The sequence below is a fragment of the Arctopsyche grandis genome, chromosome 9 (assembly GCF_051622035.1).
Source record: "Arctopsyche grandis isolate Sample6627 chromosome 9, ASM5162203v2, whole genome shotgun sequence".
Classification (NCBI taxonomy): domain Eukaryota; kingdom Metazoa; phylum Arthropoda; class Insecta; order Trichoptera; family Hydropsychidae; genus Arctopsyche; species Arctopsyche grandis.
Genome location: NC_135363.1, coordinates 26525881 through 26550564, shown reverse-complemented (window position 1 = coordinate 26550564; position 24684 = coordinate 26525881). Strand labels below are relative to the sequence as shown.

The following is a 24684-nucleotide window of genomic DNA, read 5'->3' as shown; positions in this document are numbered from 1 at the left end:
GCACAGCGATACTAGATTTTGAGTTTAAGACTGCAAAAGCCAGAAATCTGTAAAAATTCCTTTTTTAGGGCGAAAACACAGAGATGAACGGCACAGCATGCGGTCTTGGCTTTGAGTCAAGAAAAGGCGTTCCCAGTTAATTGTTAATTCGTACGATCTTATTATTTGACAAGTTTCTTTTACATTTCTTCAAATATGGGATCAATCACTGTCAAGCTTATATCAATACAAGGACAAAATTACACCGAAAACACTCCAGGGGGTGATTTTTGGGGCTGTATGCCATGAGGGATGCAGCATTTCTTTCGCATGTTTAAAAGTATCTAAAAAAAACCACGTGTCATGTGCCTCTCTGTGTGATTTCGCCCTTAAGGCTTATATCTCATAAACGAGAAGAAGTCAACAAAAATCATTGCCATATTCGAATTTAGTGGGTCAAACTTAGTATAGATTAGTCATTTTTTTTATTGCTCAATGTTATTAAATAATTTTTATGCCCTGTAATATATGTACACTTGATCACTATTAACCGATAGCAATATATAAATTTAAAATCAATTGGCGTTAATGTATTATTTTATTTTGTATTAAAAATTTGAATTTTAACAAATTAATTCAAAATTTCATATAAATTATTATCACCATAGAAATCTTTTTTTTTATTTAACAACGTCCTTTTATATATGAATCACAGAATCAATTTATTGATTAAATACAGTTAAATAATATTTACAGATCCACAAAATTTCCATGATCAAAAAATCGAATATAATTTATGTACAAATTTAATATAATAATTGTAGTTAATCAATAAACTTCCCTTTTAGAATAATAAAAATCTAACGACTTATAACACAGAGTGATCAATCTACATAGAAAAATAATAAGTGCTTGTGAAAATTGAAACAGTACAACTATATGTGGGTTTTTAAGCACATAAGCTGCGTCAAAATAATACGAATGATACAAAATTATATATATGTACAAGACCATCAATCAAAATGGAACACTGCATTATAAACAAATTAAAGTTATACTCTCATTTACGGTTTCCATTTAAATTGATCGCCGATCATAAAAAGGTTTGATTTATAATTTATATCAAATCTATAAATGAACAAATAATAAGAAAGGTGATTAAATATTAATATATGCCACTTTAGTATGCGGTCTACCTTTGAATCGCAGTAGACTATTTTATTTTTATTTGTATCGTAGCAACGACCTGTTTATTATAATTTTTGTTTTTTATAAGGCCAACCCTAACTTAACCTAACCTAACCTGACCCTTAAATAAATAGGTGTTGGCTACTAAGACATATTTTTTTTAGTTTTATTTCATCAATATTTTCAAAAAAAAAAAACATATGTTAGCAGCCAACACCTATTTATTTAAGGGTCGGGTTAGGTTAGGTTTAGTTAGGGTTGTCCCTATTAATTTAAGATTGGGTTGTTAGGGTCGATATTATTCAGTATCCCTGTCACAAGCGAGAACTGAGACCGCATATTAAAGTAAAAACATGAAGGTAGATCGCATACTAAAGTATATATGTGAAGGTAGACCGCATACTAAAGTGGCACCTATTAATATTTGACTAATTGAAATTGTTCTGTTGGTTGAATTATTAAGTATGTATAATATTATAGATATGAAAAATTAAAATGAATAGAAAGTGAAACTCAAAATATGTAAAAGGACAGCGAGGACAATGAAACGAACATCAGTCAGAGTTAATATATAAATTATAGATAGATTTTGGTGCAATTTTTAAGTACACAATATATATAAGTATGTAAAATGTGACGATCACACAATATCATGCGCACTTTTAAAGCATTGGACAGGTGTGAAGGTCGGCAAGTATAACGGAAGAGAGTAACGGATCATTCACATATGCCGATTATATAAAATTTTTTGAATTATCGTGTTATTAAGTATTATTAGTTTTTTTTTGGATTTTATTTCCGATTTTAATTTTGCTTTCTCTGACTTACCATATTAAAATGGTGTTGGTTATGGAATGTATGGGACATGGGGGGTAACTGCATGCCTTGGCCCTGCAAAAACATAAAAAAGAAAAACAAAATGCGCATGCTCTTAGTAATACATATGTATTTTTGTTGCACATATCCTGTAAAACTATCATTTTTGTGTTATATTATGTATATAATTTTCTATGACCAATTTTTGTGTCGGTATAAAGCACGCTACTATTAAGCACAAATAGTGGTTTGACTAATTAATGTACTAATTTAAAGAAAAATCTAACTGATATTGAGCATGTATTGTTTTCAACTATTCTTTCAGTAGAACTGTGCTGTTCTTAACCCTTTGCCCGCGGCAATAAATATAGCGAACAAGCACTGTACGCGGCGGCACCTTTTTCGCGAATTTGGCAATCGAGTTTTCGACCTTAAATACAGATTTTAATATTTACTCAAGTAACCAGATATGTTAATTAACACATAAAGTATTATTTTAAACAATAAAATACATAATATATCTCGTAGTTTTGGATTAATTGTCAAATAATCATTCTTCATAATTGTATGAAGACGTGACGTGAAAATTAATTTTGACTGGTATATATTCATTTTAAGCAAATTGAATAGATGGCATTCAACTCTCAGTAATATATTCAACCAATTTTGAACCTTGAAACAGTTGAAATAGGCGCATATAAGCCTCAAAATCCCGTGCAAAGTTCAGAAATTCTATGGAACACAGCCGCGATGCAGACTTGCCACCCAAAGCTTCCATAGAAGACGGCCGCGGGCAAACGGTTAAGTGCAATAAAATTGCAATTGAACAACAAAACTCTACCGACATTATGATGATCTTTTCATGTATATTAAATTGTATTTTATCACATTTTATCAACATGCTACAAACATATTGAATACAATTATTCAAAATATACATTAATATATAAGATATATATGTATGCTAAATGTATTATGTATATTATGTATATTTACATTGAAAATAAATCAGGAAACAAACCATGCAAAAATTGACTGTACACATTAATACATTATAAACAATGCAATATAAATGAAAAACTTAATAGAAAACGACACATTGTAATAATTGTCATATTTTCATTTTTTTTTTTTTGTGTGAAAAAAAATATAAATATTATATTTACTATAATATAAAGTCAAAAATCAGGTAGTAATAAAATAATTATTGAGAAGAAAATTGGTTGATTTTACAAAAAGATATTTTGAAAGGAAGTAATAAATTAAAACATGACTATTATTATAAGTATTCAGTTTGAAAAATTAAAAATAAACACCAAACACATTTTAAAAATAAATTTTAAGACAATACCAGAAAAGAAAATGTGAAAATGTGGGTATAAAAGTGCAATACAACGAAAAAATTGACAGAATGTTGTTCGTACACAGTACAGAATACAATATGTGTAATATTCAATACCAAAATAACAATACAATACAGATTCGACATGTAATTGTGACGTGACAACCATAAATGACAGCAAAAAAAAATACAACATTCTCGCAATTTCCGAATTTATGTACACGACTATAGCATTTCCCAAAATGTGCATTACTCATAATATACAGATAATGTGTATTCGTAGATATGATTCGATAATAAGAATGAAGTTTCGATTTACATACGTTACATATTATTATTTAGTCTAGTAATGAAATTAATTTTGAAAAATGACAAGTCTCAATTCATCATACCATAGGTCTGTATCCGGCACCAGTCGTTGCCGCCATCGGCTGCGGACTCCAACCTACGGCTCCAGGTTTCGCTGCATTCTTCGGAGAGTTCCATTGAACGCCTCTAACAAAAACGAACAACACAACCGTATACTAAACATTCCCATGGACTAATCTCGGATTAGTATATGATATTACATCCGCAATTGTCACTCTTTGATTTTAAACATGGTGTCATCCAATAACCATAACAGCGAGTTTCAAACAAAACATTCTTCCACTGCAAAGTGTAGTTGCAAAAACTATTATTTTTACTAACCACAGCTCATGTAAATGGTTCAGTGATTATTCCGCACAAAGCGATCTCGCGCAAGCCACTAAAACGTCGATCGCGGAATATCTGACACCCGAAAATTCTATCAACCGAGAGTTCCCCACGCGAACTATCGAACGATTTTTCGGGCAATTATTGTCGTATGCGCGATCACAATGTGCGAAATAATCCATTTACTCATGTAAATATGTATGTATGTACTACTAGGGTTGCCACCTCAGACCCAGGTCTCATACGGAGATTGTGACAAAAAAATAATTTATTCATATAAATTATTATTAATAAAAAAAATCACATTTCCAAATTATATTTTATTTATTTATTGAAAAATCAACAGGCCTCAGATGTAGAAATTCATAAAAATAAAGAATAAATATAACAAAATAATATCTGAGCCCCAATTATAGATTTTTACAATATATAAACTAATAATTTCGAGTGAAAACACTTTAAAGAAAAATTATTTTTTACCAGCAGGTAAATCGAGCGATTTGATGGAAGCAATGATATTCTTGAGAAGGTACATACATACATATATATCATCATATAATTTATCGGCATGTAATTCTATGTATATTTACGTACTTTGCAGTATCTAAAAAATCTTCGTATTTCAAATTTTCTTACTTAAGATTAATTACTTTATTTTATCTGTTGTCTGTTGACTTCTCAATAAATAAATAAATAAATTATTGAAAAATATTTGAATAGGCTGTTTTCAAAATTATAAAATTTTACCAAGTAATCAATAGCCTTTTTGCATACCTTCTTTAAAACAAATACGTAACAAATTTTTGTACATGATATTTCACCAAACAATTCATACAAGAAATATGCGACTTTTTAGTCTTTTATACGCTTTGCATACAAGTTATGAATTTCCTTGACCATCAATACGGGAAGTTGTTCAAGTTTTGTTCAGATTAGTGTACGTAGATGATCTTCCAACTTGATTATTCACTTACCTGGAGTCGAATGGAACGCGAGGGCTCCTAAGATTGCTGTTGATAGTTGGAATTGTTTCGACAATAATAAATCAAAAAAAGGTTACATTCAAGATCCAGAGCACGCTAGTACTTTATTGTAATATTTTTTTCAAAATAATCCAATGCTGATCATTCAAAAACACATTGAAGAGATTAAGAAAATTTATGAAGACATTTTTACACAACATATTTCAGGAAATTTTGAAAAGGAAACCCACTGGATGACAATAATGCTATAATTACAAACATTTCAATCGAAGTGTGACTTTTGCTCGAAATTTTATATACAAATTTGGTATGTACACTTACTTGACAGCCTGCTGTGCGCTCTTGTTGATGGAAAGATTATTGGCAAGCAACGCTAGTGAAGAGTCCAAATCGCCGGTGAGCACTTTTCCCGATTGTTGAGCGGGTGCTGCGGTTCCTGTAAGCCCACCAGTGACAGCTTGAGCACCGACGGCACCACCGCCAGCCCCGGCTGGTCGCAGTACGTCCCCCATGCCATCAAAGCTTGCTGCCCCGCCAACAACCCAGCCAGCGACCAAAGCACATACAAACACACATTCCCAAAGCCAAATGAGACCACGAGCCTCAGGTGCGTGTCATGTTAGCAATGTTACTTGCGAGTGTGATGATTAGCAATTGATTGTTATTTTTTTTTAAATTATATCATAAAAATGCGGTACAAATCATATATAGGTAGGGGGGCTGGAGCGGCGGGGGAAAAAGAAGCCAATTGTATGGAACTATCGATCTTTTTTTTAAACGAAAACTATCATATTATAAAACAATTTTCGTTTAAATTTATATGATGTGATATAATGGAATTCATTTGGGGATGAAATACATGCATTTTAATAATATAATATTATTAATTATTATTATAAATATTATGAGAGAGTAATTGCTTAAATTCAACGCACCTACGATACGCCTACATTACGTAATATATTTTAAGCTTATTGTGTAGACATTTATATCATATAATAGATATATTATTAAAAACAGCTTGATACATTTGATACGATAATATGAAAGTATGATGTGATTACAATATGTAATATAAATAAATTTCATAAAATTAAATAAATTTAACACCACAAACAATGTTACAAATAAATAAATAAAAAAACACACGAAATTTAAATTAAAATTTTCAATGACATGCAACGTCAAAAACAAAAACGATAACGGTTATTATTATATAAAGCAAACACTGAAAATATTGATTATTATAAACAAAAAACAAATCAAAACGATCACAATCAACAAAACACCTCTCACAATGTTAAGAAAGAACGCATTAGTGATAAAAATTGCATCCACTGTTTTGAAATTAATTTTAAATTGAACTTACTTTATATAGTATATTTATATTTATGAATAGAAATATGTAATACTACTGCAATATTATATTTCGATTATTTTTAAAGTTGATATGAAGATGGATATACTTTTAATCGTGATAGAATCTATCTAATAATGAATATATTATATACGTGGAATGCAAAAAATAAAAGACAAAAACGAAAAAAACTACTAGTATATCAAGCGGGCTTAGAAAAGCATACTAAAGAATCCTAGATTCTAAAATTTCAAGCAAATTGCAACATCATCAGTGACGTTCAAATCACAAACCCATTTGTGATACTGGCTGTTGCTGTTTGGCCGGTGAGCCGAATTGCTGCGAGGACATGGATAGGGATTGCTGTGGAGGTTGTTTGGATGGAGAGCCACCGAGAGCCATTCTGATAGTGTCATTGAGGTCATCGAGAGCGGATTTGGGTTGGGGGGGAACGGCGGGACGAGACGGGGAGCCTCCGCTCATCGGCAGAGTCTCCCCCATGAAGGGATTGACCAGTGTTCCAGCAGCTGCTTGCACACAACATGGAAAATTTCGATATAGCCAAACATCGTTCTGTATAAATGTCATATTACTAATTTTGAACACGACTTATATCACATTCGAAATAACCGATTATTATTTTATTAAATATTAATATATAAAGTGAGTTAATAAATTTTGGTTAGTATAATAGATGTGGGTGATTTAAATGCAATTATTTAAGTTTCATTATTATACAACATAAACATCATGCTCGGTGAGTACACACATATCGATATATAATATGTATATTATTCAATTTCCATATAGCATTGAATAAAAGTTGCATTATTATTTTATATTTTTTAGTTATAAACACACACCATTCCGATTCAATGCAAAAGTTAAAAAGTAAAGTGGATTTTGTTAAAACATTCTAACTGTAAATAATAATAATAAGAGTAAACTAGCAAGATAACCAAGCCCCATAGTCGTAAACATGCCAAATAATAAATCAATGAACATATTTACATTCTAACTGAATCCAATATAAAAATATCAAAATGAGTGGTGTTAAAATTCAATTTGAAAAATATTTAAACAATACCTATAAAAAATGTAACAGGCATACATTTAAAAATCGACAATATCGCATCCTCCAGAACACAAAGGTGACATGTCCACTATTTACTATGTTTCGTTGTTTTAATGATTGTAAAATAAATAGAACATAGAATACACATACATAAATTACACTATACAACAAATTTCCATTTTATTTAGACAAAACAAAGCAGCAAAATACACTAAGCACGAATATGACATTGAAATTTCACCATTTGATAAGACTTCTAATATATTTTATAGTATTGAGCATTGTATAGTTAGTTACCTACATAACTTAAAATATCATAAATCTTGATATTTATATTTAAATTCTTAAGTTTGTTTCAGTGTATTGTTTCCATATATAATACATGTGTATTAGGGAGTCCATCATCGGTAAACTGGTAAATTACCCAAAAGATAGCTCGGTAATTTATCGGTAAATCGTTACTTTTACTGGTAAATCAACAAAACATATTCGCTGCGTTTTATCACATTCCTCTCTTATATTTTATCATCTGGCAACACTGATACGACCGAGTGCTTCATCCAAGGTAAAAAAATATACCATAATGAAAATAATAGTAGAAGTTATAGAATGGATTTACAAGGAAGATCTAGTAAATCCATCAGTTTCAGATTCCGATGATGATATTCTATCCATCCATTGTTCCATCTAAGATTAATTATGTGTTATCAGTAAAAAAAAAAAGGCTTCAGTTGGCTTTTATAAATAAAACTGAAGTCAGTTTGGGAAACAAACCTTCCCAAAATAAAAAAAATAAAGAAATTTTGAGAAAGGAAATGACTTTTTTGATGAAATGAAATAAAGCTGAAAAAATTACTTGAAAATTTGATCATAACTATCGGACGATAGTGTAAATACATTGTTTTCTTCGCTGCTATTTCCTTAAATGACGAATAAAAATATGAATATTTTTTTAGTCCTTTATAAAATATTAATTTATTAAATAATTCATTACCACTCGTACCTTTTTTGGGCTATATATGTATCTTAGTATATAATAAATAACGTTTATTTGAGTTTATGTACATATTATTCAAGTAAAACATTTATTTATTCTTCCATTATTTGAATCATTTTGCAATTTAAAACAGTCACATTAATTTTTTCAACATGACACTATTTTTTCAACAATTCAGATTTGAACTATAATCATCAATTTTAATACTTTGTCTTACAGTCTGCTTGAAACTTAATGATTCAACAAATCCAGAAGGATTCGTAGGAATGACGATTTCTCACAAAATAATTAAAACACAATCGAAATGAAAAAATACATCTTAAAAGATACCTCACTGTCATTTGTACAAAATGTAATATTATTGCTATGTACGTATACGAAGCCTCCCTAATTCATTATGACATGTCACTTTTGTATTGCAAGGATACGATTATATGTATTATGAACTCTCGCTTATATACATACAAGCATATTTAAAACGTTAATAATTACACAATAATAAAAACTAGCACGATGATGTCTAGTAATTCGAATGATTTTAGTACGATTGAATTTTTCAATATACAGCGAGCTTTTCGATTATACCTGCTGGATCATTAGTCCCGAACACATTGCTGAAGTTCGAATCTGATACGAATGTATTATTTTGCGACGTCTGCGTGTGGTTCGCCGCTCCAAAGCCGTTCGTATTTCCCGTCATCCATGGGGGCTGAGAAGATGCCGGCGCCGTCGTGATCGGAGCCGAAGCTGCGTATAAAGAAAAGATTAATCAACGGTAAAAAAAAATGTCGAAACAATTGATTTATGCGAAAGACCAACATCCAAACATGTCCGCGAACGGATTTCCGAGTTGTAATAAATCATCGGAGGCTTTCGTGCCCTGCGCCGAGTCCGTTTGAGTGGCGGGTGCCGATCCGAATAAATCAACGATGGACTGTTGTTGACTTGGCGGTGGACCGGAACTGAGGAATGGATTTGTGGCCATAGCGGCAGAATTTGTCGGAGACTGAACCTTAGTCTGGAACGTATAGCGAATCAATAAATACATATATGAACTACAGGAACCAATTGTAGTTGCGATAAATATTCTGATAAAAGATAAGATTTAATGCAACAATTCCGTGGTCTGTTTATAAAGAGACGATTGTCAGATACACAATAGATATAACATGCTTATGAGATAGTGAATTCGGTTCAGCTGTTACATACAAGCATATTTAAAACGTTTATATTTAATACTTATAATTCAACATTTAAGTTTTAAACTTCTTTCCGAATTCATACAAAATATACGAGCTTATTTTTATCAAATAGTCTGAAGTTCTTCAATTCACTACATCTTAAAATATGTTGTAAGAAACTACACTGAGCAACAAAAAAAATTGCCAGAGCGGAGACTAACCAATCTTTACTACGTTTGACCCACGGAATTCGAATATGATAATGATTTTTGTTGTTTGGGTCTCTTTTACGAGATATGAGCGTTTAAAAAAATGCGCACTTTTTACAGATTTTTGACTTTTGCGGTCTTTAATTTAATTCCAATACTCACTTTGAGCACAGCAATACTAGATTTTGAATTAAAGACCACAAAAGCCAAAAATCTGTAAAAAGTGCGCATTTTTTTAAACGCTCATATCTCGTAAAGGAGACCCAAACAACAAAAATCATTATCATATTCGAATTCCGTGGGTAAAACTTAGTAAAGATTGGTTAGTCTCTGCTCTGGTAACTTAAAAACGTGATTTTTTGTTGCTCAGTGTTATCAATAGTTTAATTGGTATTAGAAATTAGAAATTATAAAGTCTATAATTCGAAAAACATAGAATAGGCTTGTAAAAAGCAATCAATCTTAATCACCTTCACTGTACATAGGAATTTACATACATGTGTATCATATTTGACATTAGTCCCTTTAAAACAAGAACATAGAATCACACATTCAATATGAAAATTCACCTTATATTGATTGAGAACGGCTTCTTCTTCCGCAAGTGCTTGCTGTTTAAGAACGTCATCGATGAACGCCGCTTGGCTTCCGTTGGTCGGATGCTGGTCGAGACGCGTTGATGCTGCGGCACTGCCAAATGAACTGCCAGTAGAGGAAAGGGCACCCATACCGTTTGCCACATTCTTTTGCGCACTTTTTAGATTCAACATTTTCAATTTATTGATTTAAAATTACCCCGAAAAAGAATATATTCGATTCGACGGGCGCAAAGATATGTTTCGACGATATGCAAAATATGGGATCAACGGGGATACGGTCAAATTGGAATTTATGTAACAGGAATGTGTGCCGATAAAGAAGCAATGTAAAAATAAACGAATGCATATTGAAAAATAATAGTATTGGTTTTAGCATGCAAAATCGGCGGAATGATCGGCATACAAGGTTGTTACATAAAGGAATAGACGAGGAATAGGATGAAAAAAAATATATAAAAATTAATAAGATTAACAACTACGAATTAAAAATGGGATTCGGTGATACTTCTACATATATCAAATTATAAGCAAGCGTGCGTTTAAAAAAAAATTAAATGTAATAATCAATTTAAAAATAATAAGGATGTTTTTCATTTTGGATAAATGTGGATGAAAATTATTACATTGAAAAATCGGATTAGAACTATAAAATCAAGATTAATTATAAATAAACAAAATTCAATTTAGAACAAGTAATGCTTAATGCAATGTATGATTTTTTATACACTATGATATTAAAACAATTTAAATTGTATACCTAGCGGTTTGTGTGGGTGTATTAGCGGCAGAGCCTTTTTTGCCTTCGAGACTGGCGAGATAGCTTTCGAGAGCATCCAAAAGACTGCTCGGAGCTTTGGTCAAATCTGGAATATCACCTTTATCAATGCCTACATTCTCTGCAACCTGTCAATTGAACGGTGATTAAAATAAACCCAATGGATAACTAAAGCTACGGGTGATGATTTTACCGTAAGTACCTTCAGGAACTCTCCAACACGATCCATTCGAATGAGGAACTTCTTGTACAGGTCGAGCGCGTCTCGACACTGTTTTTTATTCATATCAAAATATTTTTCGAGTAAATTAATAATACCATCATTGTAACAAGCGAACAGCCTGATCAAATCTCTGAACAGGAGTGTGAAGCACATATTGATAACACCGTTGGTCAGATCGTTCGCCGTGCAATCGAACTCTAGCAGCGAATCTAACTGAGCCTGAAGTACCGGTAGTGTTTTGAGTAATTTTTCAGCATTCATTGTACGAAGTGAACCCTCCTCCTTTCTGAAATGGAAAGAAACATCTCAAATTAATCTTCAAAATTTAGTTACATATATACAAGTAGGAACTTCAATGCACTATTACTAACCCTCGCTTAACTTTGCAGAAGTCAAAAGCGACTGTTCTGTATGAAAGAGCTTTCTCGTTCAAGTATTTGGCATATCGCCTGATGAACGGTGACATGTCATATCCTGAAAAAGTTTAATTTTCAAAAATTAAACAGAGTAAATGAATAAAATATTTATAATGATATAAAAATAAACAGACATATCACAAAACTTAATATACATTAATGTAAATGAACGGAAATGAGGAGTAAGTTACACTACAAAGCTTAATTACCAGCCGTAATCCCGCAAACAAGTTCACAGAAAGGATTAGACCAATTAATTAAGGATAAGCACATTTACAACACAAACGAAACATAATACATCGAAAAAATGAATCGTAATTTGATGTATATACATACATACATACATGGAAGTATGAATACGTATATATGTATATATGTATCTTAAAAAATAATATAATATTTCATTGGAAATATATAAGATATGGTAGACATCTTAAAGATGGTTTTGAAAAAAAAATAATCTATGTATGCACAAATAGAGAAAAATCAAATCAAACGATAAATATAAAAACACAAACAAAAGTTAAACGACTATTTTAGTAGTATTAACTCACCAACTCGTGCACACACGGCACCTTGGAAGATTAAAAGTATGGAAAAGAAATAAATGCATTACTAAATATGTAGTCGTATCATCTTTTTTTATAATATCATGTTAAATAATTAGTAAGATTATGAATTATTAATATCATAATGGTATGTAACGTATACTATTCAATAGAAAATACCTTGTAATCCACTCTTATCGAGGAAATTGCTAACTTGAAAACTGGAATTACTAGAGGCCAAGTACTGTGTGAAGCGCTGAAAAAAAGAAAAAACAAAAATTATATAATAAACTTGACATTCATTGGAGTGCAAGGTTATCTGCATATGTATTGTAATCCTTATAATATATTGAATAAAATATAGAGAGATAGTAAATTGACCTCGTATCGATAACACACATGCACATCACTTATACCCATTCCGAGCATTAAAATATGTATATAGTATATACAAACTTAGCACTGAATTAAATCAATACCGATTAAATAATGATGATAATGATTCCAGTTATAGATCTAATATACAAACATAATAGAATATATTTGACCTGACCTAACGCAACAGATATAAATATGCGAATTAAGAGAATCGATGCAAATCTACGTACGTATACAGTTTACGTTTGAGGTCTTCATCTTCAATCAATACCGTAATCTAATTATACAATATAAAGAAAATATTTCAAATTTAAAAATAAACTTTTGATAAGATCGTACAACTCTGTACAAATCACGGCATATGTATATGTACATAATAACACAATGATTTCCAAATTATTTCAAGTCACAAACTGAAAATTGTATACTAGATTTGTTAACTCCTTATTTTTCTTATATTTATTTATGTATTTTATTATTACTGTTGGTTGGGTTGGGTTATTTTTGTACATAAGTACAATAAATAAATAGAATACAATAGAGACATCTAATAACTCAAATTTGCAAGAAACTAAGGGGAATGATATCAATTTATTGAATCCGTCAAAACAATTAAGCTAAAAAAATCGAAAAATTCTAGGAAGAGATGGTCGATCTGTGTTTTTAAATAACCACAAGATTTTCCCAGCAGCGTATTTGGCCGGGACTTGAACCCACGTTATGCTCAATATATTGATGGAGATATTTATTTCGGTTAAGTTAAAAAAATAAGTGTATGCTTGTTAATTTGCCCATTAAACTAAAAAAAATGAACTTACAACAGCAAACAATTTATTGACTTAGAGCTGATCCGGAAGAAAAGTTGTAACAATAATAATTTCATACTATTTTGGATCCAATTTTATATTTTCCCATGATGCCATTTTCAAGTTGTCCCTGAGTGACATGGTGGTTAGGATGATTTCAATTTGATGAGGAACCGTTTCAACAATGAAATCAGATAAATTGGCAAACTCTGATATGAAACGATCGGCTTGGAGTCACAAATATCCAAGTCTGACCAGGAGCACTACAGAAATACTCGGAATAAATTCTTCTCAATCGAGGTGAACTCACGGGATCGAACCCGACAACCTCTCGGTGGTTAGCATTAACGCAACCACCAAGGTATACTACTTTGTGTATATAATTTAATTTGTGTTTATTTAATTAGGGTGACCGTAAAAAAATTGACAGTGAAAAATTCGAAAATGTTCGTTTACCATGCATACATATGAAAAACAGTTTATATATCAGTGGTGTGCGGTAAAAGTCTCTCTCCCCACGTCGTACATCCTCACTTAATTTGCGCGAGCAGGATACAACAGGAACAAGAGGAACAGACTTTTCCTCCCGTATCCTGCGCGCGCACATTAAACAAGGCTGTATGACAAAAAGAGAGATAATTTCACCGCATGCCACTGATGGTTCGGTGATAACTGGTCACAAATTACTCGTCACAAAGTCACTAAAGTCTCTATAACGGAACATCTGGCAGCCGAAAAGTCCATCATACTAACGATAACTATCATAGTAACGAGAACTTGAGTGCCAAATATTGTGTATTCGCGATTTTCATGACAAAAATTGTCTTTGTGACCACCCCAATGTGACGAATAGTCCAATTACCGCCACTGATATATATTATATATACATAGTACCGTTTACCGTGCACCCTTTTTTTATCTTTCGACTTAAGATCTTTTGATTTTCGATCTTTGCCTTCCAATATTTGCTTTTTCGACCTTTTCACTTTCGTTACCGTGAGGTAGACCCATTTAATTATAATAGAAATAGAGAGACCACACAACACTAAAAATTAAAAAATGTATATAAACATGTTGATACCAAGAAAATTATCGAATGGAAAAATTTCAATATAATATTTGTGATCAGTGGCCTCAAATTAATAAGCAATTGGTTTCAGCTCGTTAGCTTCTTCACTTTAACCAGTTTTTTAGTCCAATATAATTACGAATTTTATTTTTAATTGTAAAAGTAAAACGAGCCTATAATTAATTACGAAAAAAACAATAAGTAGGAAAGCGGCATTTCCGAAACGAGTTTCTGCTATAAAAATCAAATGTACAGAAATAGAACCCGGAAGTGTTTGCAATTAGGAAAAGGTCAACAGACGAAGCCGAGAATCGCAGTGCCATTTTGAAGTTCATAGACCCTTAATTAACTAAGCAAATGAAATGCGAGAGCTTCACATCATAATTTTGCAGAATCCCAACGACGCAATCAACTCAAATTTCAATAAGAAATTTTTCAGCAAATATAAAAAGCCACGCGAGTTCACCGCAGACGGATAAAGAGCCATAATAAAATGCAAAGTAGACATAATAAATCAGAGGAGACGAGGAGATCCCGCCTCACTCATACCGCGGAGGAAAATCTGCGGAAATTCGCAACGTGCCGGAAAATGCGCGTCGAGTTTACCCCGAGTTCATTTTCTTCGATCGCAACGCGCGGGTCACGAACTTGTGCGCAAATTCACAACAAAAATAAATCGAACCAGACAAATTGCAACGGGGACACACAAAGATTGCGCAAACATTACGCAACATTGCGTAAATCGAGAAACGAATTAACTTTCATTTTCAGCGGAGCGATAATGCGCCATACCGCACACGAGATGTTATGATCGATTTCCGCAAAATTAAAACCGCACAATACACGTGTACGTTTACACAGGGTGGTTTGAAATGTCGGGCACGACCTTGCCAGTGTATGTATGTATTTGCAAAGACGAAAATATACATAGGAATAGTTTGTGAAAGCCTCCACGTGCCGTTTCGTATATACCTATATAAAATAAATATCATATTTACCGAGAGGAATATTATATGTGAGGGAAAATCTTATATTATATAAAGTTTTCCTTGGAAAACGTAGGTCTCCTTATTTGCAAAAAACATGGGCGATGTCGTGAAAAGAAACGCGACACAAAATGGCTTTATGCGAAACCAAAGCGACAGAAAGAAACAAATTTTTATTTATTGAATCACATTATTCGCAATTTTCTTTATGAGTATATTATGTATACCATATTTGTTCGTAAACCCAAAAGCATGCATTAGGGATTGCGATACCGGTATATCGGTACACCGGAAAATCGGCAAAATTCCGTCATCGATGAATACCGGTTAATTTTACCATAAATATTACAATTTATTAGAAACTATTTTATCGCAAATTAAGTACATACATATACAGGCATATTAATTGCATAATTTTACATTAAATTCGATGCAAATGGCGTATTGTTTAGATTAGATTGTCTGAAAATTGTTTATTTTCAGTATTAACCCTTTGAATGATGACCAACGCCGATCGGCGTTTTGCCAACAAGTCTATGAGCCTGAAATATGTCGATAAGCATTGTTTTTTGAGTATGTAAAAAATAAACAAGAATACTACCCGCTAAGCTTTTCCAGTTAGCATTAAGAAAAAAAAAATGCATCGAACTTGGGTCGTGTAATCCGTGTCAATGTTTATAAAAACTGGTTTACACCGGAATTTCTGAATTTATAACCATAGCAGAATTTATCGATAGAAATCCCTAACCGCTGAGTATTATTGATTGTGGCTTAGCATTTAGATTGTGAGCATTACATTTTAACAACAATGAAGAAAATGGAACTAGTTTTAGAAAAATACATTCATTAATAGACTTATTTTTTCGTTTTTCCGACAAATGGGAACGGGAATTGGATGCGTTATTGTGGCATTGCAACGCATGCCGTGTTCAGCTAATACATTATATAATACGTAAACGTAACATGCCTTTATCAAGCAAGGTCAATTTGAAGATTTAAGCTAAATATAGCATAAAAAATTCTCGATGGAAAAACCGTAATTAAGTCTGTAATATAATAAAACAAACGTATCATGAACAGATCCATCGCAAGTTGAATTATTAGTAGCGAAATTTTTCTTCATTTTGATTACAATGTATGGAAATTTTAACATTATATACATCTGCTGGTTAGGTTTTGCGGGTTTTGTGACTCCAAATCGATCGTTTCTCTATCAGAGTTTGCCAATTTTATCTGATCATTGCTGAAACGGTTCCTGAAAATTGGTATTAGATCTATTCCTGTTGTCACAAAAATCTGCCTGTGTATAATTTGTAATAATTATGCACAGTAATCTGAAATCTATGGATATATCTATAGACATCTCTATAATTTCGTATTTATTATATGTATAAAAATTGTACACAAAAAAAAACCTAAAAATAATCCATAGATGTCTCTATGATTATTATTTCTGATTAATTTTTATATTCTGATTGTATATGTATTACTATATTTCTGATTCCTAATTGTTTATGTATTCTGTATTTCGTTAACGTACACCCGTCGCATTGGAGCAAATCTGTAATGACGAGTGTATATTGATTTGTAACAATAAAAATAAATAAATATATCAATATAAGTTAAGTTCAGTCAAAAATTTAATTAACCAAATCATTCCGTCATAGGAAGAATTAGGTAGGTACGCCAAAAAATTCAATTACTACAAATTCACCTAATGAATTAAATACAAAACGTATACTTGTATAGGGAGAAATTATAGTAATTGACCTGATCTATACACAGTAATTGGCTGGTAGAATTTAAGTTAAAAATAAACTCATACAATGATATCGTTATAACTAAAGAATTCAATAACGTTATTTTTAACTTTAAAATCCAACTACTATGCATATTTATATACATACGTATATCGGCATATTATCGTGATATCATTCTTGCCTACAGATCAAAAGATAAAAACAATCTTGTTTGTCCGAATCAAGTCAAAAAAGATATTTACATGAAACCGATCTCATTTCGCGCCCTAGCAAAAATAAACAGAAGCCTTCAAACATTGAAAAGCAGACAAAAATATCTAGAAAGATCGCACGATAGCGGGAATTCATCAAATTGGCATAACACTGCAAAAGTTAACCGTCGCTTCGGGGATGGTGTGGTATTTAGATCAACAGCTGATTCTAACTCGGAGGGTGGGTTAGAGTGGGTGGGTGGGTGGGTGGGTGGGTGCAGAGTTACGTAACCGAAGCATCTGTGCCGCGGCCCCGGACATCGATCGTCCCCAAAACGACGATTGCCGACCCCTGCCGAAGCCGCCCCGGAGAGGGGGCCAAGCTCCGCGTCATTGTCCCTCAATGAAACATCTCTAAAGGACCGAAGCATCTGAATCTAGTCAATCCGACTTGTAGATAAGTGTGAAATAACAAGAAGGCAATCGATTTTCAGTCGATCGAGGTCAAGACAAAGTCGTTCTATGCGGGTCAGGGTCGTTAGGAGAAGAAGAGGAGGACTTTTCCCGACGCGTCTCCTTTTCCTGCAGATAACGGATCGTTTCAGTCGTTGCGGGTCATGGTCTACTTTGTAAAAGGAAAACGTACATAAAATTTAAGCCTCAAAATGAACTCGTGCGTTGCTATGCGCATGAAAAGGATTCGCGGACAAACTTGGACAAGATCCAAGGAAAGTTTCATACTGAAATTTTCTTTAAATCAATAGTTTTACAGCCCTCTTTAATAGTTTTGAATACGCTCTTTAATATTTAGATAAGAATAGTTTTAATTATAAATGTAGTAGAGTAGAAGTAGTAACGAAAAAATGACTCAACCCCATATTTATTTATTATTTTCATAATAATAATAGCAATAATATGACCAATGTGACCTGACAGGTTGTCCCAAAGTGTCACACCAGTCTTACAAAAAAAAGAACAATAAAAATTACCAATCATTCATCATTCAAATAGACTTGTGTTGATTCTCATGAAACTGACCAGCTCATCAACATGACGATTGAACAGGTCCGTTTTAATATATAATATATACTATTTTTTTCATTCAACTATTATATACCTACATAATTAATGTAGAAATAACCTTTGTCAGGTTTAGAGTGAAAGGATACCTCTCTAATAATACATCAGAAGATACTCCTTAGAAAGAATTACAGTAACACTATCAAATTAGAACAATATATTCTATATTGACTTCAACTGTGAGAACTCATTAAAATATTTATTTATTTAGTTAATTATTTAACATACTTGGGGGAAGGGGCAAAGGCGATAGATAGATCCGAGGAGTTTGATTTATTTATAAATTAAATGAGAAAGAAAAAAAATAAAAGATTCAAGATAACAATAATAAAATAAAAGAGAGGAAAAAGAAATAATGATATAAAAGAAAATATAAAAAATTCATAATAGAAAAATGATAACTAACAGAAAAATAAAATGTAGAAAGAAATGAAGATATTGGTAAAGAAGAATTATAAAAACCCTTTTATAAATATTTTAATACTATAGGTTAATTATGCAATGTTCTACATATTTTGTCATGCCTTTATTCTTTACTTTTTAATTTGTTGTCCTTATATTTATCTTTTTCATTTTTGTAAAAATCTATTATTGGGCTCGGATGTTACATATATTATTTATTTACTTATGTTACATACATACATATGTTACATATATTAGTTTTTTTTATACATATCTATGTACATCCTGTCTGTTGATTTTTCAATTAATAAAATAAAAATAAAATAAAAATAAAAATAAAAATAAAAAGTTTAAGAGAAACATCTAGCTTGTTTTTAAAAAACGACCGGATAAGAGATATAAAAAATTACCACTTACACGAAAACCATGTGAAACGTAAAGGTGGTATGTAAAAATATAAAGGTTTTCAGAATTAACTACATTCCTGGGAAGACTATTCCAAACTTAAACCATAAATCCGGAAAGGCAATAAAGATAATTTATCTTATGTCCACCTTACTTCTAATCTCAGCCATCATAATCATCTACAGCCGCTCACCATGCACTGTTGGATGAAGACCTCTCCAACACGCTTCCAATCATTTCTGTTTTGCGCAACTCATCCATCTCACCCCACACATTCCCTAATTTCGTCTACCCATTTTCACTGCAGTCTTCCTTTTACCCTTTTGCATTCTCTCGGATACCATTCTAGCACTTCTTTTGTCCACCTTTCGTCCATTTTTCCAGCCTCGTAGCCCGCCCATTGCCATTTTAATCTCTTTACTCTATCCACTACCCTTTTCATACTTCTCATACACGTGTTCCGCTTCCTGTCTTTCCTCATTATGCCGAACACGCAGCGTTCCATACTTATTTGAATGCATTGGACTTTCTGTAGGATCTTGGCGTTCAATGTCCCAAGTTTCACATCCATACGTCATCCCTTGCAAAACGCATTGATCGAAGATCTATTTCTTCAGGCGGTGGCATTTTTGATTTAAAAACCACATTGAGTCGACCACATTGAGCACTCCATCCTAATTTCATACGTCTCTTTATCTCTTCATCTTTACTGCCAGACATGTCTATTATTTTACCTAAATATAAATAATTATTTACTACTTCTATTATCTTATCATCTAATGAAATGCCATCAGGCATGCAATAACAATTGAACACTAGTTTGTTAACATTACGTTAATTATTACGAGCTATCAAAATATATCGTCTGCGAACCGAAGACTTTTAGCCATATCTCCCATTAATTTCCATTTCAATCTTACACATATGTTTCATTTTCAGCCTCTCCTCGTTATATCGAACATACGAAATTCCATACCATTGAACTTATTATTTTATCATTAACGCATTATTTTATCATTAAGTTTAAGCCTAATACCAAGTTGACACGTTGCTAGTAACTTGGACGTTACTCGCAACGTGGCAACAGGTGATCCAACTGTTTTTGAACCATTAGGACGCTCAAGTTACTCGTCCAAACTACTTGGTACAAGCTACTCGCATCGTATCAACTCGGTATAAATTTCTCATATATTCATTAGTTGCAAAATACATTGATAGAAAAAATAAATAAGTAGCATTTCTTGAATTAAGCGTTCGGTGAATAATACACAGTAATCTTGTTTGTTATCGATGGCAATATGTATCTAGCACTATAAGAAGACTAGTTTATAAAAAATATATATAATACATATAGGATACGATTGTTGAATGCAAAAACATGCATGTCTATGGTCCAACTGTTACTCGCTAACCATGAGCTCTAAATGCGAAATACGTTGATGAGGGTTTAAATATTCATCCAGAAGATTTCTCTCCAGTCAAACACACACTCATAAATGTACATCCATAATTGAAAACAAATGTAGAGTTATCCGAATGTATAATGAAAGGAAAATGGTTATTGAAAAAAAAAACCTCAATTATAACAGTAGAAATCAGGACATTTACGAAAATCAGCACAGGCAAGCTATGCGTACAATTTTCCGGAAGATTTAACAATTTTCCCGACCTCCACACTTTTTGCATTCAGGTAGGTAGGGAAAGCGTTCCCCACCTACGAGCGCGATCCATCACCAAGATAAATTGCACATTCCAGTTGATTGCACAAAATGGAACACCACAATGGGGGTTTTGAGAATTAGATAAGTGAGAACAAATTACAGTAAAACAACACACACACTCACACATGTGGTTATATTAATCAAATTATGCACGAAAGCATCCAACGTTTTACGGTTAATTTTAATTACCGACGCACGTTATGCACATTTAAACGATAAGATAATTCATCAATAAACATTTTGAATTCCCGTAGCAATTACAGTAACGTGCACAATTATAATACTATTTGATGCATTTAATGTTGTCGTCGATGCATTAGTGGAAAATCGTTAAAAATCGTTTAGTACAACGAAAATGTCGAGAAAATTCGTCGATGTCTTATCTGATGATTGCTTATCGATTTTCCCGCCCTGAAACCACACAGTCAACATTTGTTGTGCCGAAACACACCGATGACACTTTTGACGTATGCTGCATCAGATAAGAACGATCTTATCTGACGTACATATGAAAGGCAAATTGCATACCGCATACATTCCAAAGGAAATCAGCTTCGAAATAAAAATATCTATTACACATTTGAATACAATAGAAAGTCTATATGCATTTTTAAGTCATAAGTATACGTTTTTATCGTTTCATAAAAGTTGTTAGACTTCGGTTAAAGTTTTTTAAACGCACTTAGAAACATAATTTATCAAACGATATGAAATGTATTAAAAATATATGAAAAGGGTGTGGCCGTATGAAAAGCTAAAAAATACATCCACATATTTACATATGTATAACAGATCTAAGTGGTTACCGATACGATACGTGTATGTACATATATGTAGTAATATGTACATACATTAACATAATAAACAACAGCTTAGCAAATATGTATGTAAGTCAGAAATGGATGGAGATTAAAAAGGTTAATCCAGCACTTGTTCATTGATAAAATTATGTTTGATGAAGTTTATAAATAAATAAAATTTCTTCTTCAAGCATTCAATTTTTTTTCTGTAGGTAAGAAGTAGGTAGATAAGAAGATGATGAAATATAAACAATTTATACGATTAATCGCATAAATTTACTTAAATATTTAATTTAATTTAATTACATATAACGAAAGAAAGTCAGAAAAGGCTGAAGATCCCACGAGTACATTCCAGAGGCGTAAAACATGCTCTTTCAGAATATACGGGTGAAGTTAAGTGAATATTCTCATAAAAGGGAAAATATTCAGTAGATATGAGTGAGTTCAAAGTGTAAAAAGCTAAACTAAGAAGGCGAATACAAAGCATAAAGACTGAGCCTATACATACGTTACATTAAAAGAGACACAATGAATAACCAACCATCTAAAAATTTACTATTAATATAGAAAACCGAATATCTACATACGTGAATTGTATGAAAAGGGTGGTTGATTTTGAGAGTAAAGAAATTCAAATGGCAATGAGCGGGTCACGTAGCTAGAAGAACGGAAGATAGATGGACTAAATAAGTACTCGAATGGTACCCGAGAGAATTTAAAAGTGCACCCTTTTAAATTGAAAGGCCACAGAGTAGAGGATGAAATCAGAAAAAATTGTGGGATGAGAATTGCTCAAAACAGAAACGAATGGAAGCGTGTTGGACAGGTCTTCACGAATGATGATGATTGGCATTTGGAAGTCAGCCCAAAGAAAACGCACCCTCCTTTTCTTGCGTGGAATACTTATGTATGTACATACAATGAAAGTTATTTTGAGTGAATCATGAATGATCATAAGGACTGAAATCACGTCTTGGACAAAACTTACAGAAGAAGAAACCCAGCACCAGTTGGCGACTATCAATTGGGTAAAATTGAAACGTATGAATATTTCGCTCGATGTAACAAAACCATTAGAACCAAATACGTGATCGATTCAATCCCAACGACGCTAATAAATCCAATGATACGATTCGCAATAAGAGCCAGAGTGCGAAGGAATCCAAGTGCGCGCAGTAAATACACATCTGAAAGTCTCATTGCAGAGATTAACGTCGATCTGAATAAAATCTGAAACGGCGTCTCTTCATCGAGACGACGCCGACGCCGAATTTAGGCGCCGTCTAGCTCCGAATCGACGTAGAAAATGGCGCCTGTGAATCCGGAACAAAAAAAGAAAATAAAAAGAAAATGAATACGGAGTGAAAAGAGGGGAAATGCGATCCATATGCGGCGAACGGAAGCACATATCGAATTAATAATGCATTGAACCAATGCTTGTTATAAATATAGTACAGACATATACATATACATATACATACATAGGTATGCAAGTCCTTTGGATTGTGCGTTTGAAATGCAAAATTTCTCACGATCTTCGTGCACATATTGTAAAAGGAATAAATTGCATATGTAAACGTTCGTATTGTGTAAGTTTGCAACTGTGTGAATCTTTTGATTTGCTTTGAATAGGGTTGCCATGGCGATCGAATAACACAGCATGAAGTGCATACAAAAAACTGCATACCGAAAAATGCAAACTAGCAAGTTTATTCGCAATTTTCGTGCGGTTTTATTATCATAAAAACCGATTACCAACGTCGTTATTTTCCAGAGTAAATCTCCTCTTTTTTGAAAAAAATTTCACAAATATGTATGTATTTGCATAATCACGGCTCTTGGAATTTTTTTTTTTGGTTATTTGGATAATGGTTATTTGTTATTTAGTAATTTGAGTGGGGCGATCAGTTGCACAATTTATCAAAACGGCAATTGCTAGGTCAATAGGTAGCAAAATATTGTTAAGTCACACTTGAGCATCATTACGGTTTTCTGTGGTTATTTTGTTTCTTGCAGTCTAGTGTTTCAATATCTAAAACTATTTGCGGAAAACAATTTTGCGAATACTGCATGTACTCGTTTATAGTTTTTTCATACTAAAATCGTTTTTTTTTTATGTAAGTACTGCAGTACATCATGCGTGAGCCATACCCCAAAAAAATACTAAAATTCCAAAATTTAGATAGGAATTTATGAGCCACCAGTTTCAGTAATGCCGTTTTTAAATCAAAAATAGTGGCATTTTTTGCCTGCAGAAAAATACCTTGAATCAATGTGTTTTGCCAGTGATGACGTATCAAAACCAAGATGCTGCACGAAGTCCAATGCACACAAAGAAGTATGGAGCGTTGTATGCTTGGCGTAACGAGGCAAGACAGGAAGAGGAATACATGGGTGAGAAATATGACAAGAGTAGTGGGTGTAGTCGATAGAGTTAAGAGATTGAATGGCAATACGCGGACCACGTGGATAGAAGAAAGGACGAAGGGTGGGCAAAAGAGTTGTTAGAATAGTACCCGAGAGAATGCAAAAGGGTAAAAGGAAGACCGCATGGAAGATGGGTAGCCGAAATAAGGAATATACATATATGGAGTGAGATGAATGAGAATTGCGCAAAACAGAGACGAATGTAAGCATGTTGTAGAGACAGCAGTGGATGGTGAATGTCTGTAGATGATGATGTATGTAGACAAATGACT

The 24684-nt window shown here is 32.6% G+C and overlaps 1 protein-coding gene across 29 annotated transcripts in view; it reads right to left on the bottom strand.

Annotated features, from left to right (window-relative positions):
- lap (phosphatidylinositol-binding clathrin assembly protein lap) overlaps positions 1-24684 on the bottom strand; it is an 87777-nt gene that overhangs the window by 3449 nt on the left and 59644 nt on the right. For 2 of the 29 annotated variants that reach the window (XM_077438632.1, XM_077438642.1), the window contains exons 3-12: positions 12565-12640; positions 11792-11894; positions 11400-11706; positions 11180-11325; positions 10393-10576; positions 9253-9451; positions 9019-9180; positions 5326-5440; positions 3718-3820; positions 1996-2058 (exon numbers count right to left, since the gene is read on the bottom strand). In XM_077438632.1, coding sequence (XP_077294758.1) covers positions 1996-2058; positions 3718-3820; positions 5326-5440; positions 9019-9180; positions 9253-9451; positions 10393-10576; positions 11180-11325; positions 11400-11706; positions 11792-11894; positions 12565-12640 — 1458 coding nt within the window. Of the gene's footprint in view, positions 1-1995; positions 2059-3717; positions 3821-5325; positions 5531-6654; positions 6889-9018; positions 9181-9252; positions 9452-10392; positions 10577-11179; positions 11326-11399; positions 11707-11791; positions 11895-12390; positions 12412-12564; positions 12641-24684 lie in introns of all 29 variants that reach the window. The other 27 variants (XM_077438622.1, XM_077438627.1, XM_077438633.1 and 24 more) reach the window with 24 other exon arrangements.